The following is a 17469-nucleotide window of genomic DNA, read 5'->3' on the forward strand; positions in this document are numbered from 1 at the left end:
ATTACCCCTAGAAGCACCTTTCCTACAATTTAAATTTAATACCTAAGATTTTTACAATCCTGTAATTGTGATAAGTAACTTATTACTAATATACACTTTGTTAGCTATATTAGTATGTTAAAGTATAATCTAGAATGATGCCTCTTTTTATACAATATATAATGTATTAATATCTAAAAGAAAGTGGCCTCTCTTAGATGGTTCTAGTCAGGATTTCTTTTTAGACTAAAGGGAAATTATATTAGAGGAAGGTTAAATTTATTATTCAGTTCTCTGGTTTGTTGCTTTTTTTTTTAAATAAATCAGATTAGTCTTAATATAAGCTCTTGAGAACTAAATTTGTGGCCATCTTAAAATGTAAAAGGAAATTAATAGAAAATGTAAAGAACAGGAAAGCTCTGACATTTTAGAAGACACAGAATTGCATACACCCGTTTCCCCGGGATCTTTAAAGGTTATCTAACAATTCTCTCATTTTCTGTATGAACAAACCAAGACACAGAGGGTTGCCAATTTGCTCAAAGTCCAACATTTATTTAATATCAGATATTTAATTTCACTCTAGGTCTGTTAACACTCAATTTTATGATCTAGCATACTCTAATAATTCAGTAACATATTTCATGCTATAATAATTAAAGAGGCACCAAATTAATTGCTATTTTTACTTTTAGAGGTATTTTAAGTATAATAATGATGTTGTATGATAGATGTTTTACACAAGAATACATTAACAAAATGTTACAATGCAATATATAGACTTGTAATAAAATTCTTATACAATTGATATCTTATTTTTATCTTTTTATATTCTTAAAGCTGTGTCTGTAAATTGATGGCTAACAAAACTAGGATTTTGGTCACTTCTAAGATGGAACATTTAAAGAAAGCTGACAAAATATTAATTTTACATGAAGGTAGCTGCTATTTTTATGGGACATTTTCTGAATTACAAAATCTACGGCCTGACTTCAGCTCCAAGCTCATGGGATATGAGTCTTTTGACCAGTTTAGTGCAGAAAGAAGAAATTCCATCATAACTGAGACTTTACGGCGTTTCTCATTGGAAGGAGATGCGGCCGTCTCCTGGAACGAAACAAAAAAGCAATCTTTTAAACAGACTGGAGAGCTTGGTGAAAAAAGGAAGAACTCTATTCTTAATCCAATCAACTCTATAAGGAAATTTTCAATTGTTCAAAAGACTCCATTACAAATGAATGGCATCGAAGGAGATCCTGATGAGCCTTTAGAGAGAAGGCTGTCCTTAGTTCCAGATGGCGAGCAAGGAGAGGCTGTCCTGCCTCGAAGCAACATGGTCAATGCTGGCCCCACATTTCAGAGACAAAGAAGGCAGTCTGTTCTGAACCTGATGACCTCTGTGAACCAAGGTCAAAGCATTCACCGAAGGACAACAGCATCCACACGAAAAATGTCACTGGCCCCTCAGACAAACTTAACTGAAATGGATATATATTCAAGGCGATTATCTCTAGATAGTGGCTTGGATGTAAGTGAAGAAATTAACGAAGAAGATTTAAAGGTATGTATAAATTATCAGTGGTTTTTTGTTTGCAACAGAGTGCAACTGAGTGAAATGCAGTATATAGTGTGATATAAAACTTACTCAAATAATGGGTTTAAGGTGGAGATTATTTTAAGATTCAGAAAGTCCAGAGTCCATAAATTATGTAAGCAACTTCAAAATGTACAAGAATGAACTATTTCCTTTGGCCATGGATGTATCTTCCTATAAAATATAACGTAAGGGCTAGTATTGGGTCCTTTACTAGGCCAGTAATCAATTAGAAAAATTATAAATTATAATGAATCTGCTTTGTTACTACCTTAAAATCTCTGTGGAAAGAAGTGGAGTATAAATAAATATATAAACAAATAATAGCTTCAGTTATTTAGAAGCCAAGAAGTATTTCATATGCAAGTAGTCTATGTAAGGTATGTAAGCATCTAGTCTCTTGACAGGACCAACTCACATTCTGGCTTACACATCAGTCTTACCTTAATTTAGAGTGGGCTTTCTTTTATCTTTTAAATTTGTTTTAAAGTTTGTTCTCTGGACAGATTTCTCTTAAAGAAGGTTTATGAAACTCAACATATACTATGCCAACCTTCAGGTAGAAAGCCTTTTATATTACGTTTTAAAGAATAAAATGCTTTTATTCTTCAAATAGGAAGCAATATACAAGAGGAGGGGTTTTGTTTATTGTGTTTTGGGTTTTATTAGAAAAATTCCTCAAGTGCCTTGGATGAATCAGGCAGCATTTTAATGAATTGCCATATTTTGTACATAGATCATTTAAGAGTAGTATGATTTTGGTTAGGGTACAAGTCAGTTCACATCTTTGGACCAACTTTTCCTCTTCTGTAAAATGAGAGAACAGCAAAGGTGATATCTAAAATACATACTTTCAGTATTTCTGTAATTTTACAAAGGTTTTCTAAGGGATAGTTTTTCTGTATGGTTTCATATCAATCTGAATGAATTTCTCAAATGTAAGCCTATAAATTTAGTTGTAAAGAATGATCTCTGTAACTGATAATAGTTCCTTTAAAAAAAAAAGTTTATTTATTTTGAGAGAGAGAGAGAGAGAGAGCACGTATGCGCATGTGCATGAGCAGGGGAGGGGCAGAGGGAGAGGAAGAGAGAGAGAACCCCAAGCAGGTTCTGCATTGTCAGTGTAGAGCCTGAAGCAGGGTTCATTCTCAGGACCCTGAGATCAGGACCTGAGCTGAAATCAAGAGTCCAGATGCTTAACTGACTGAACCGCCCAGATGCCTTGATAATAGTTAACTATTTACTGATCACTCCTAATGTCAGTCACCCCACTACCCTAGAAAGTACATATCTTCATTTACAGATTAAAAAACCCCTAAAGTTTAGAGAAGTCCCACTGCCTAAACTCAGGCAGCTCCCAGGAAGTCAATAGTGGAGCTTAGATTTAAATCCAGGTTTATTTGCTTCCAAAAATCTTTACATCTTAGTCAAATACTCTACCACTGAGCTATACCCCTGAAAAGTCTTTACATCTAATTAGTTTGCTATGTTCCGATTTCATAGGAACCCCTTTTAGAGTTCCTGGGGATTCTCTTATGAATTTTGTTGACTTCAAAAGAAACAAAAGTATCTTTTCCTTTGGGACTATCTGGAGCTGCTCTTTCTCAAATTTTCGAAACGCATTTACCAAAGGACAAATAAAAACTTTCAGGGAGGGGCACCTGAGCGGCTCAGTCGGCTAAGCATCTGACTTTGGCTCAGGTCATTATCTCACAGTTTGTGGGTTTGAGCCTTACATCGGGCTCTCTGCTGTCAGCACAGAGCCCGCTCGGGATTTTCTGAATCCCTCTCTCTCTGCCCTCTCCTGCTCATATGTGTTTGCAGGTGCTCACGCATTCTCTCACTCTCTCAAAAATAAATAAACATTGAAAAAATATTAAAAAAAAATTTTCAGGAAAATATACTGAAGATTAGAATTATATAACAAGTCATGGGGCGCTTGGGTGGCTTAGTCGGTTAAGCATCTGACTTTGGCTCAGGTCATGATCTCATGGTTCATGAGTTCGAGCCCCACATCGGGCTCTGTGCTGACACCTCAGAGCCTAGAGCTGCTTTGGATTCTGTCTCCCTCTCTCTGCCCCTCCCCCACTCACACTCCTGCTCTCTCTCTCTCTCTCTCTCAAGAATAAATAAACATTAAAAAAAAAAGTCGTATCTGGAAAGAGAGAGGAACCTTCAAACATCAGCTGGCCTTCATGTCTATTAGCAAACTTCTATAGCCAACAAAATTCCAAACTGTTTGTCCGTGGAGCCCTGAAGAAATAAGTTAAATCAAGAGGAGTTCTAGGAAAATTCAGTTTGATGATGCAATGTATTTGATAAAAGGTGTGACACTGTTAAACATTAAAATGGTGAAATTGTCTGAAGCTGGTACAGTTGTATAATCAGTGATATACTTCCAGAATTTTGAAAACTTACAGCATTTCTCATTTTTCAAAAAGCTGTGTTGCTTCAGTGGACATTATACTGGTTATAGAGTGACATCACACATGTCATTCATAGTGGTTTATATTTGTTGAAATTTGTTTACCTAGGAATACTAGTATTCCTTTATTTCCAAGATTCAAAATAAACCACGATGGTCATGTGAAACGGTGTTGTCTCCTTGTAGTAACCATGATTCTTTTTTTTAGGAGTGCTTTTTTGACGATGTTGAGAGCATACCACCAGTGACAACATGGAACACATACCTTCGATATGTTACTGTCCATAAGAGCTTGATTTTTGTGCTAATTTGGTGCTTAGTTGTTTTTCTGGCTGAGGTAAGAATTTTCTGTTGTAAAATATTACTGTGATTTAAAGTTACATGAAGAATAGTTTGGAAGGGTATATACATAGATATGCACACACATACACATACACACACATAAATATATATGTATATTTGTAATTTTAAATTTTGTTTTCTTATTTAGTCTTGAGAGAGAGTGTGAGGAAGGGAAGGGCAGAGAGAGAGAGAGAGAGAGAGAGAGAGACAGACAGACAGACAGACAGAATACAAAGCAGGCTCCAGGCTCTGAGTTGTCAGCACAGAGCCTGACATGGGGCTCGAACTCATGGACCACGATCGTGACCTGAGCTGAAGTTGGATGCTTAACCGACTGAGCCACCCAGGCGCCCCAATATATTTGTAATTTTAAATTACATAATTATATGTATAGATTCATATAATTCTTCTATTGCCATTTTACTCTTTCATACATAGCATATTTTATATATGCTCTTTATATATGCTAGGATTATCTCTCTTTCCATATATTGTATATATGCTCTTTATATATGAAGAGCTTTTAGTAGAGAGGTTCAAAACCTACAAAAAGAAGAATGGATTTATATACATTATATGGATTGAAATTAAACAGTGAAAATTATTCTGTACTCAGTTTTAAATTCATTTGACTCTAGATATTGCATTTTTGAATATGCAAGTGATGAATCACCGCCTTTAAATGACTTTGTCTTCACAGAATGAAATATGTATTAATGGCTTAGTAACCATATGAAACAATCCTTTCAGAGATCCAGATCGCCCTCTTGCTTACAGAATTTGTCTGTATTCAGCACCACTATCTTGGTCTCTTTGCCCACCCCTGCTGTCCTTCACAGCACCACATTAAAAAAACAAGGGAGGAAAGTGCAAACAGCACAGTAGGCTGCAAGTACAATCCCATGAGGACATAAGAACTTCTCAAAGCTGGATGGTGGATGAGGCTTCTCTCTAAATGAGGAACAGCCACGTAAATGCCAAAAGGGGCCTGGCAGAGAATGTCTATGGGCGAAGTGGCTTTGAGGCTGAATGGAAAGCATGTACCCTCCAGTTGTCTACTGGGGCCAACTGAAACCCGGCACCAGCAAAGGACTTACCAAGAGGGAATTTAAGATCAGTTTCGCTAAGTCTTTGTTTACTGAGATAAGATGGAAATCCAGGTTTTTTTCTGTAAAATTTTCCTATTTTTAAATGTGGGTAGTTGATTAAATAAAAACAAACTAATGAAACACTACATGGGCCCAACAAAACACACATGTGGATTGGATTCAGCCTGTGAATGACTACTTACTCTAGATATTTATTTCAGGGAGCACCACAGGCTGTGCCCCAATATACAAACTAAATCTAACATACAGGACCATACTGTCTTCAGGGAGGGAGTGACTCAGGTGAAGAGCCGTCTCTCCTGAGACAGTATAAATGTACATGTAGTTGAAACCCAATCTTACAGCTACATGTTTTTTCCTATTGTTGGGATATTTCTAACCTCAGTGAAGGGGTCTACATAAAATATCATCACTTCTCCCTGACCAGGTAAGATAGTGTTAAATATCTTAAAGTATATAACAAAAAGTTGTGCATACTATTTCATCGGTAAACCATCAGTTTCCATTTGATCTTTAAGTTATGGTGGTATCTCTTTTTTTGCCCCATCATTTAAATTAATAAACCAAACGGAAGCTTGATGTGAGTTGCAGTATAGTACAATACCAACTATGGCGTCACACTGACTTGGCTGTGACCTTGTGTTAACACTATGAAACGGAGCAAGGTAGTTAGCAACACTGAGCCTCAGTTTCCTCATCTACAAAATGGCGACTGCAAAATGTGGCATGCCACATTTAATCTCAAACCAGCCTTTCATGACTGTTGATGATTTAAACCTCTGCATCTAAAGGTCACATTCTTAATTGTCCTCAGTTTATAGAGTTATATAGTACCAGCTTCCCAGGTCCTTTTTTGAGTTAAGAGACATCATGATTATAAAGCATTTAATGTAGGGCTTGGCATATAGTGACCAATGCTAGTTGCTGTTCTCATTAATATCCTTAATGTCATACCATTATTACTAAGCTCAAGATAGTCTGAGGTAAACAAGTCTATAACCAAGATATAATGAAAGTTCAATAATCCCTTTTATACTTTAAAATACTCCAAATATATATATAATATACTATATAATATACTTTATACTCCAAAAATATGGAGTTGGATAATTTGACACTCTCACATAAGTGTATTATTTATTACAAGAGTAATAAAATTTGCTTTGAAATGTATTTTATATTTACCTCATTAATCTCTGCCAGTCATGCAAATGACCAACCTTAATGTGAATGAAACCTATTCCCGTGCCACATTTAATCTCAAACCAGCCTTTCATGACTGTTGATGATTTAAACCTCTGCATCTAAAGGTCACATTCTTAATTATCCTCAGTTTATAGAGTTACATGTTACATAAGAAAAAAATGGGCCTATCTGAATGTGGTGATGATTTATTTTAATTTATAGGACCTTTGTCCTATGCAGCTCCATGGAATTGAACTTATGTACCTTTCAAAATGGTGTATAATTAATTAACTAATTAGTGGTTGAGCTCTGAGCTGCTGCACATGTGTATATTATTACTAGCTCACTTAATCACGAAGATAGTGGTCTTTTGTCTTCAAGCTAGAAACTAAATTGCAAGACGATATAAATTATTAGTGGAGCTCCCACAGTTATTGCAAAAAAATCTCTTTTAAAATGGGAAAAACAATTGATAATGCCATTTTCTAGGCAAGAAATAATATAATGTGATGAGACTTTTTGGCCAGTGTCCTGGGACCATTGTCAATGAACTGGCTCTCAAAATTTTGAATAATAAAACCTTGGTGATAGTAGACAAATAGCAATTGTTTTAATTATGTGCACATTTATATAGCTACATAAGTCATTCACTAATGTTCAGAATTCTGTCAACTTCTTTGAATCCAAATTTACACTTTTTCTTCTAGACTAAGCTTCTTAACACCAGTGTGCCCTTTTCTCGTTAATATTGACGTATCTCATTAGTATGCATCATGGTACAGATGATAATCCAGGAAGATAGTTTAGTTCTTTTAGTTCATCATGATCAGAAAACCTGAAGAAAGGTTAAGATATTTGTTCCTTAATGACAGTGATTTATCCATTTTTAGTTTTCAGAGGCACGATACTTCAATTTAGGTTTTATGATTTCATCGGGTTGGTTCAATATGCTTCCCGTTTTTATTCAGAGTGCTAAACTGAAAAAGACTTGTTGACTTATTCAGTTCATTACTATATATCATTAATATGTTATTTTGATAAGGGAGTCAGTCTACCTTTTTATTTTTATACCATTTTTTCTACTACAGAGCACTATTTTCTCTAAGTTCTTAGATAAGTTCAAGGATATTGGCTATAAAATTTCTATTATGTTGGTCTTTCTAGTGCTTCTGCTGAGCAGTGCATTTACTGAGTAGTTAGAGAAGAAATGCAAATAACAGAGTAGGAGACAGTTTTCTGCTTCTTACAACAACCAGAGGGGATTGTTGACTGGAGTATTTCAAGATCCTATGTTTAGTGTTTTCATTCTGTAATTTTGTAAAAAATATTTATTTTACTTTTGAGACCGAGAGTGCAAGCAGGGGGAGGGGCAGAGAGAGAGAGGGAGAGAGAGAATCCCAAGCACAGAATCCCAAGCTGACTGTGCATAGCCAGATACGGGGCTCGAACTCACAAATCCTGACATTGAGACCTGAGTTGAAATCAAGAGTCGGACGCTTAACTAATTGAGTCACCCTGGTGCCCCTCATTCTGTAATTTTTAATAAATGTGTCAGAGTACTGCTGTATCCTATTTCTTTATGATTTATCTTCTCTTTGTTAAGAAAGAAGCCCTGACTGGATTTACATTCCTAGTGAAGTGGACATGTATTATACTTCCATAATACTTCTTTTTATTTATTTATTTATGTATTTATTTTTTAATATATGAAATTTACTGTCAAATTGGTTTCCATACAACACCCAGTGCTCATCCCAAAAGGTGCCCTCCTCAATACCCATCACCCACCCTCCCCTCCCTCCCACCCCCCATCAGCCCTCAGTTTGTTCTCAGTTTTCAAGAGTCTCTTATGCTTTAGCTCTCTTCCACTCTAACCTCTTTTTTTTTTTATCCCCTCCCCCATGGGTTTCTGTTAAGTTTCTCAGGATCCACATAAGAGTGAAAACATATGGTATCTGTCTTTCTCTGTATGGCTTATTTCACTTAGCATTACACTCTCTAGTTCCATCCATGTTGCTACAAAGGGCCATATTTCATTCTTTCTCATTGCCACGTAGTAGTCCATTGTGTATATAAACCACAATTTCTTTATCCACTCATCAGTTGATGCACATTTAGGCTCTTTCCTTAATTTGGCTATTATTGAAAGTGCTGCTATAAACATTGGGGTACAAGTGCCCCATGCATCAGTACTCCTGTATCCCTTGGGTAAATTCCTAGCAGTTATTGCTGGGTCATATGGTAGGTCTATTTTTAATTTTTTGAGGAACCTCCACACTGTTTTCCAGAGTGGCTGCACCAGTCTGCATTCCCACCAACAGTGCAAGAGGGTTCCCATTTCTCCACATCCTCTCCAGCATCTATAGTCTCCTGATTTGTTCATTTTGGCCACTCTGACTGGCGAGAGGTGATATCTGAGGGTGGTTTTGATTTGTATTTCCCTGATGAGGAGCGACGTTGAGCATCTTTTCATGTGCCTATTGGCCATCCAGATGTCTTCTTTAGAGAAGTGTCTATTCATGTTTTCTGCCCATTTCTTCACTGGGTTATTTGTTTTTCGGGTGTGGAGTTTGGTGAGCTCTTTATAGATTGTGGATACTAGCCCTTTGTCTGATATGTCATTTGCAAATATCTTTTCCCATTCCGTTGGTTGCCTTTTAGTCCTGTTGGTTGTTTCCTTTGCTGTGCAGAAGCTTTTTATCTTCATAAGGTCCCAGTAGTTCATTGTTGCTTTTAATTCCCTTGCCTTTGGGGATGTGTCAAGTAAGAACTTGCTATGACTGAGGTCAGAGACGTCTTCTCCTGCTTTCTCCTCTAGGGTTTTGATGCTTTCCTGTCTCACATTCAGGTCCTTTATCCATTTTGAGTTTATTTTTGTGAATGGTGTGAGAAAGTGGTCTAGTTTCAATCTTCTGCATGTTGCTGTCCAGTTCTCCCAGCACCATTTGTTAAACACACTGTCTTTTTCCATTGGATATTCTTTCGGCTTTGTCAAAGATTAGTTGGCCATACGTTTGTGGGTCTAGTTCTGGGGTTTCTATTCTCTTCCATTGGTCTATGTGTCTGTTTTTGTGCCAATACCATGCTGTCTTGATGATGACAGCTTTGTAGTAGAGGCTAAAGTCTGGGATTGTGATGCCTCCTGCTTTGGTCTTCTTCTTCAAAATTACTTTGGCTCTTCAGGGCCTTTTGTGGTTCCATATGAATTTTAGGATTGCTTGTTCTAGCTTCGAGAAGAGTGCTGGTGCAATTTTGATTGGGATTGCATTGAATGTGTAGATAGCTTTGGGTAGTTTTGACATTGTGACAATATTTATTCTTCCAATCCATGAGCACGGAATGGTTTTCCATTTCTTTATATCTTCTTCAATTTCCTGCATAAGCTTTCTATAGTTTTCAGCATACAGATCTTTTACATCTTTGGTTAGATTTATTCCTAGGTATTTTATGCTTTTTGGTGCAATCGTGAATGGGATCAGTTTCTTTATTTGTCTTTCTGTTGCTTCATTATTAGTGTATAAGAATGCAACTGATTTCTGTACATTGATTTTGTATCCTGCAACTTTGCTAAATTCATGTATCAGTTATAGCAGACTTCTGGTGGAGTCGATTGGATTTTCCAGGTATAATATCATGTCATCTGCAAAAAGTGAAGGCTTAACTTCATCTTTGCCAATTTTGATGCCTTTGATTTCCGTTTGGTGTCTGATTGCTGATGCTAGAACTTCCAAAACTATGTTAAACAACAGCGGTGAGAGTGGGCATCCTTATCGTGTTCCTGATCTCAGGGAAAAGCTCTCAGTTTTTCCCCATTGAGGATGATGTTAGCTGTGGGCTTTTCATAAATGGCTTTTATGATCTTTAAGTATGTTCATTCTATCCCGACTTTCTCGAGGGTTTTTATTAAGAAAGGTTGCTGAATTTTGTCAAAGGCCTTTTCTGCATCGATTGACAGGATCATATGGTTCTTATCTTTTCTTTTATTAATGTGATGTATCACATTGATTGATTTGCGAATGTTGAACCAGCCCTGCATCCCAGGAATGAATCCCACTTGATCATGGTGAATAATTCTTTTTATATGCTGTTGAATTCGATTTGCTAGTATCTTATTGAGAATTTTTGCATCCATATTCATCAGGGATATTGGCTTGTAGTTCTCTTTTTATACTGGGTCTCTGTCTGGTTTAGGAATCAAAGTCATACTGGCTTCATAGAGTGAGTCTGGAAGTTTTCCTTCCCTTTCTCTTTTTTGGAATAGCTTGAGAAGGATAGGTATTATCTCTGCTTTAAACGTCTGGTAGAATTCCCCTGGGAAGCCCTCTGGTCCTGGACTCTTATTTGTTGGGAGATTTTTGATGACTGATTCAATTTCTTCACTGGTTATGGGTCTGTTCAAGCTTTCTATTTCCTCCTGATTGAGTTTTGGAAGCATGTAGGTGTTTAGGAATTTGTCCATTTCTTCCAGGTTGTCCAGTTTGTTGGCATATAATTTTTCATAGTATTCCCTGATAATTGTTTGTATCTCTGAGGGATTGGTTGTAATCATTCCATTTTCAATCATGATTTTATCTATTTGGGTCATCTCCCTTTTCTTTTTGAGAAGCCTGGCTAGAGGTTTGTCAATTTTGTTTATTTTTTCAAAAAACCAACTCTTGGTTTCATTGATCTGCTCTACAGTTTTTTTAGATTCTATATTGTTTATTTCTGCTCTGATCTTTATTATTTCTCTTCTTCTGCTGGATTTAGGCTGTCTTTGCTGTTCTGCTTCTATTTCCTTTGGGTGTGCTGTTAGATTTTGTATTTGGGATTTTTCTTGTTTCTTGAGATAGGCCTGGATTGCAATGTATTTTCCTCTCAGGACTGCCTTCGCTGCATCGCAAAGCGTTTGGATTGTTGTATTTTCATTTTCGTTTGTTTCCATATATTTTTAAATTTCTTTTCTAATAGCCTGGTTGACCCATTCATTCTTTAGTAGGGTGTTCTTTAACCTCCATGCTTTTGGAGGTTTTCCAGACTTTTTCCTGTGGTTGATTTCAAGCTTCATAGCATTGTGGTCTGAAAGTATGCATGGTATGATTTCAATTCTTGTATACTTATGAAGGGCTGTTTTGTGACCCAGTATGTAATCTATCATGGAGAATGTTCCATGTGCACTCGGGAAGAAAGTATATTCTGTTGCTTTGGGATGCAGAGTTCTAAATATATCTGTCAAGTCCATCTGATCCAATGTATCATTCAGGGCCCTTGTTTCTTTATTGACCGTGTGTCTAGATGATCTATCCATTTCTGTAAGTGGAGTGTTAAAGTCCCCTGCTATTACCACATTCTTATCAATAAGGTTGCTTATGTTTGTGAGTAATTGTTTTATATATTTGGGGGCTCCTGTATTCAGCGCATAGACATTTATAATTGTTAGCTCTTCCTGATGGATAGACCCTGTGATTATTATATAATGCCCTTCGTCATCTCTTGTTACAGCCTTTAATTTAAAGTCTAGTTTGTCTGATATAAGTATGGCTACTCCAGCTTTCTTTTGACTTCCAGTGGCATGATAAATAGTTCTCCATCTCCTCACTCTCAATCTGAAGGTGTTCTCAGGTCTGAAATGAGTCTCTCGTAGACAGCAAATAGATGGGTCTTGTTTTTTACCCATTCTGATAACCTATGTCTTTTGGTTGGCGCATTTAGTCCATTTACATTCAGTGTTATTATAGAAAGATATGGGTTTAGAGTCATTGTGATGTCTGTAGGTTTCATGCTTGTAGCGATGTCTCTGGTACTTTGTCTCACAGGATCCCCCTTAGGATCTCTTGTAGGGCTGGTTTAGTGGTGACGAATTCCTTCAGTTTTTGTTTGGGAAGACCTTTATCTCTCCTTCTATTCTAAATGACAGACTTGCTGCATAAAGGATTCTCAGCTTCATATTTTTTCTGTTTATCACATTGAAGATCTCCTGCCATTCCTTTCTGGCCTGCCAAGTTTCAGTAGAGAGATTGGTCACGAGTCTTATAGGTCTCCCTTTATATGTTACAGCACGTTTATCTCTAGCTGCTTTCAGAATTTTCTCTTTATCCTTGTATTTTGCGAGTTTCACTATGATATGTCGTGCAGAAGATCGATTCAAGTTATCTCTGAAGGGAGTTCTCTGTGCCTCTTATATTTCAATGCCTTTTTTCTTCCCCAGATCCGGGAAGTTCTCAGCTATTATTTCTTCAAGTACACCTTCAGCACCTTTCCCTCTCTCTTCCTCCTCTGGAATACCAATTATGCCTATATTATTTCTCTTTAGTGCATCACTTAATTCTCTAATTTTCCCCTCATACTCCTGGATTTTTTTATCTCTCTTTTTCTCAGCTTCTTCTTTTTCCATAATTTTATCTTCTAGTTCACCTAGTCTCTCCTCTGCCTCTTCAATCCAAGCCGTAGTTGTCTCCATTTTATTTTGCAACTCGTTGATAGCATTTTTTAGCTCTCCTGGCTGTTACTTAGTCCCTTGATCTCTGTAGCAAGAGATTCTCTGCTGTCCTTTATACTGTTTTCAAGCCCAGTGATTAATTTTATGACTATTATTCTAAATTCACTTTCTGTTATATTGTTTAAATCATTTTTGATCAGTTTGTTAGCTGTTGTTATTTCCTGGACTTTTTTCTGATGGGGATTTTTCCGTTTCGTCATTTTGGATAGTCCCTGGAGTGTTGCGGGACTGGGGGGCACTTCCCCTGTGCTGTCTTGAATAACTTGCGTTGGTGGGTGGGGCCGCAGTCAGACCTGATGTCTGCCCCCAGCCCACCGCTGGGGCCACAGTCAGACTGGTGTGTGCCTTCTTTTCCCCTCTCCTAGGGGCAGGATTCACTGTTGGGTAGCGTGGCCCGTCTGGGCTACTTGCACACTGCCAGGCTTGTGGTGCTGGGGATCTGGCATATTAGCTGGGGTGGATTGTCAAGGTGCACAGGGGCGGGAGGGGTAGGCTCAGCTCGCTTTTCCTTCGGAGATCCGCTTTGGGAGGGGCCCTTCTTCCGTGGGCCTCTCGTCTGCGCTTGGCTCCAGAGACTCCATTCTGCTAATCTTCTGGCGGTTTTCTGGGTTATTTAGGCAGGTGTAGGTGGAATCTAAGTGATCAGCAGGAGGCGGTGAGCCCAGCGTCCTCCTACTCCGCCATCTTCCCAGGATCCTTAGAACAAAGTTTATTATTTAAAAGATTAAATTTTGCTCTCCTGTGAGATACAATGAATAGTTTCTGTTGAATGAGAGAGAGAAATGGCAAAGTATTTAATGCAGTGAAATTTGAATTCCACTAACTTAACATGTTCTCACCACAAAGGATGATTTTTAGGACAATTATTATAGCTGCTGGACCAGGAAAGCAAAGGAAAGGAAAAAGAAATTGTGTATTTTGCTGTTTGTCATGGTGGAATTAGAGCTGGGTCTGGGATGAATAGGTAGAGATGTCGGGAAAAATTAAGTGTGTATTGTTTTATTCCAGGTGGCTGTTTCTTTGGTTGTGTTGTGGCTGCTTAGACAGTGAGTATTCCATGTTCTATTGCAGATTATATTTTGTTTCTATTGATTATTTGGATCTTATTAAAGAATATTGAATAATGAATAAAAGTTCATTTCCCCATAGTATTATAGAAATGGAAAATTAAGTTCTCCTGTTTAAAATTGTGAGCACGTGCTGTTTCTGCAGCTGTTTGTCAGTTCCTAAAGGATTTAGTTGTGTTTAGTTTCCATAAAATGCAATAAAAATATTGAAAACAGAATTTTACATTTGGTATTTTTTCTGACTGTGTAATAACAATCCTATCTCTTTCAATGGTGAAAAAACTGACTACTTTGCTGCAGTAGTGAGTCCATGAGATTAAAGGCATAACTTAACGCTAATGAAATATGTTGTGTTTCTTCAGACTCAAGTTCAGTTTTGTTTACATGTATTGGAAATCCAGCGGGAAAGTTTGGTTGCCAAATAACAATTTCTTTTTGCTTTGCAGAATGCCTTCTCAAGACAAAGGGAATAGTACTAAGAGTATAAATAGCAGTTATGCAGTGATCTTCACCAATACCAGCACATATTATGTCTTTTATATTTATGTGGGAGTAGCTGACACTTTGCTTGCTCTGGGATTCTTCAGAGGTTTACCACTGGTGCATACTCTAATCACAGTGTCGAAAATTTTACACCACAAAATGTTACATTCTGTTCTTCAAGCACCTGTGTCAACCCTCAACACGTTGAAAGCAGGTATTTGACTAGGTATACAAAATGAAACTGCTGATCCACAAGCAAAAGGTCCTACAGTTTCCCTGGGTTTTTTTTTAGTGGTAGCGTTGGCTTTTGATGGAAGCATCTGCCCTTTGTTGAACTTCCTTATGACCCGCATGCACATTTCCTAGAAATTGTAGGCTACCAGACATTATTGCTCCGTGTTTCTGTCTTAGCTGTTTAGAGTAGCTTAGTTTGTTAGACCGTGATGCTGCTGAGAGTGTAGCAACAGAAACAGGCCTTTCTGGGTTCGTTGTCCTTTTCTATTCAGATATTTGCTCTAGCCCTTTTTCAGGTATCTCGTTGCCAATGTATAGTATTGTTTAAAAGAGAAGCAGATTTGAAGTGACCAAGGAAAATAGAAAACTCTTTTACTGATGAAGTTTCTTGATGGGGACAGAATAATCTAGTTTCATGTAACTATTCAAAGATGATCAAATAAATTTTTCCAACGTTTTGGGTTATTTTTGTTTGTTTTGTTTTTGGTGGTGGGTGGGAGAGGAACAAATCCCAAATGTATTTGTAAAATATTTTTGCGCGATTATAGAGGTTGGTAAAAGGGCACAGCTTTCAGTTATAAGATGAATAAGGTCTGAGGAACTAGGGTATATAACATGGTGACTGTAATTGAAAACACTGTATTATATAATTGAAATTTGCTAAGAGTAAAACTTAAATGTTCTCATCAAAAGAAAAAGGTAAATATGAAAGGTTATGGAGAACTTACTTTGTGTGGCACTAAGCCAGAGGTTGGCATGAAAAGATGCAAAAGGTACAGTTTTTGACTTGGAAAAACTCACAGACAAGGGAGAGGAGGTAGACACAGAAATATTTAATTATAAAGCAAATAATAAGTTCCAAGATTGAGATTTTTAGAGTGATTTCTATCTAAAGATCTCAAGATAATAAATATATATCATTTTTATCTGGGTAACAAAATGTCAGTGTCAGTATTCAGAAAGATCTTCTTTCTATTTATTTTGAAGTCTTTGTGTGTCACTAAAGCCTTGACTCATTTGAGTATATTCATCGTTATCCTGTTTTAGAGCTAAGAAATTTTTGAGGTAAAAGAGAATGTCAAATTACCTTGATTCAATAATTTCACCTTTTTATAGAAAAACTGAAACCCAGAGAAGTTAGGAAATTTGCCCCAGTTTCCAGCAGTCAGAATTGGATGGTGAGATGTAATGGAGCATTGGCTCCAAGCCATAGGCATTGGCTTGGCCCCATACGAGTGATAAACATAGGCTTGTTGCTCTTCTGAGCCTTGCCTCCACAATGTGAAATGGAGAAAAGAATAATTATCTGAGAGGATCATTATGAGAATTCAACAAGGCAACCTACTTGTCTTTATAGAGCCAATGTGAAATAAATGTTAGGTCTCTAATGTTGTTCCTTTCTATGGGGCCTTGTTCCCATAGGGGGTGCACTTTCCTTTTCACGTCTTTACTTTCCAGGGCTCCTCATTCCTTTATACACTGCTCACAGTTGGTCTTGAACCTTCTCTATTTCATATTTAAATGATTACCATTATTTTCATTTTGTTTTTTTTAATGCCTTTTTTAAAAATGTTTATTTTTGAGAGAGAGAGAGAGAGAGACAGAGCATGAGCAGGGGAGGGAGCAGAGAGAGAGGGAGACACAGAATCCAAAGCAGGCGCCAGGCTCTGAGCTGTCAGCATAGAGCCCTAGGCAGGGCTGGAACTCACAAATCATGAGATCATGACCTGAGCTGAAGTCAGTGCTTAACCGACTGAGCCACCCTGGCACCCCTCATTTTCTTTTTTTTTTAAGATTTGGTTAGTTTTAAGAAATCTCTGCACCCAATGTGGGGCTCGAACCCACAACCTGGAGATCAAGAGTTGCACACTCCACGAACTTGAGTCAGCCAGGTCCCCCTCATTTATTTCATTTTCTTTTTTTCTTTTCTTTTTTTACTTCCAAGTTTTTATGTGAATTCCAGTTAGTTAACATACAGTGTGATATTAGTTTTAGGTGTAGAATTTAGTGATTCATCACTTACATATAACACCCATTGCTCATCTTAGGAAGAACGCTCCTTAAAGCCCATCACCCATTTAATCCATCCCACCCCTGACCTCCCCTCTCATATCATCAGTTTGTTCCCTATAGTTAAGAGTCTATTTCTTGGTTTGTCTCTCTTTTCTCCCCCCGTGTTAGTTTGTTTTGCCTTTTAAATTCTACATATGAGTGAAGTCACATGGTATTTCATTTCGTTTTCTAATTTGTCTTATTTACCAAGACAGGAGAACAGGATGCATAAGAAGTAACAAAATGATCTTACAACATCTAGATGTTCTTTTTCCACCTCTGCCCCCCCCAATTTCTCTATGCAAGGATTATGCTTTCTTTTAAAAACCATTACTATAACTGACTTATGATTCACTTGTTCTCATTATTTTGCCTAAATATTCTCTGCTATACTGGGCAGCAACCGATGCTTCTATGCCTTGTATGTGCACTTGAGTTTCTCCCACATGTGCCCTCTCCAATTGTACATTGACCTTGATTTTGACTCCTTACCCAATTTTTCTATGTCACTATTTAAACAA

The 17469-nt window shown here is 37.3% G+C and overlaps 1 protein-coding gene across 2 annotated transcripts in view; it reads left to right on the forward strand.

Annotated features, from left to right (window-relative positions):
• The window catches only part of CFTR (CF transmembrane conductance regulator), a 181352-nt gene that overhangs the window by 97368 nt on the left and 66515 nt on the right, over window positions 1-17469 (forward strand). For both annotated transcript variants that reach the window (XM_019418034.2, XM_019418035.2), the window contains 4 exons: window positions 820-1540; window positions 4207-4335; window positions 14121-14158; window positions 14626-14876. In XM_019418034.2, the coding sequence (XP_019273579.1) occupies window positions 820-1540; window positions 4207-4335; window positions 14121-14158; window positions 14626-14876 (1139 nt within the window). The remainder of the gene's footprint in view (window positions 1-819; window positions 1541-4206; window positions 4336-14120; window positions 14159-14625; window positions 14877-17469) is intronic.

The sequence above is a fragment of the Panthera pardus genome, unplaced genomic scaffold, assembly GCF_024362965.1.
Source record: "Panthera pardus isolate Hobbes unplaced genomic scaffold, ASM2436296v1 HiC_scaffold_8, whole genome shotgun sequence".
NCBI classification, from domain to species: Eukaryota; Metazoa; Chordata; class Mammalia; order Carnivora; family Felidae; genus Panthera; species Panthera pardus.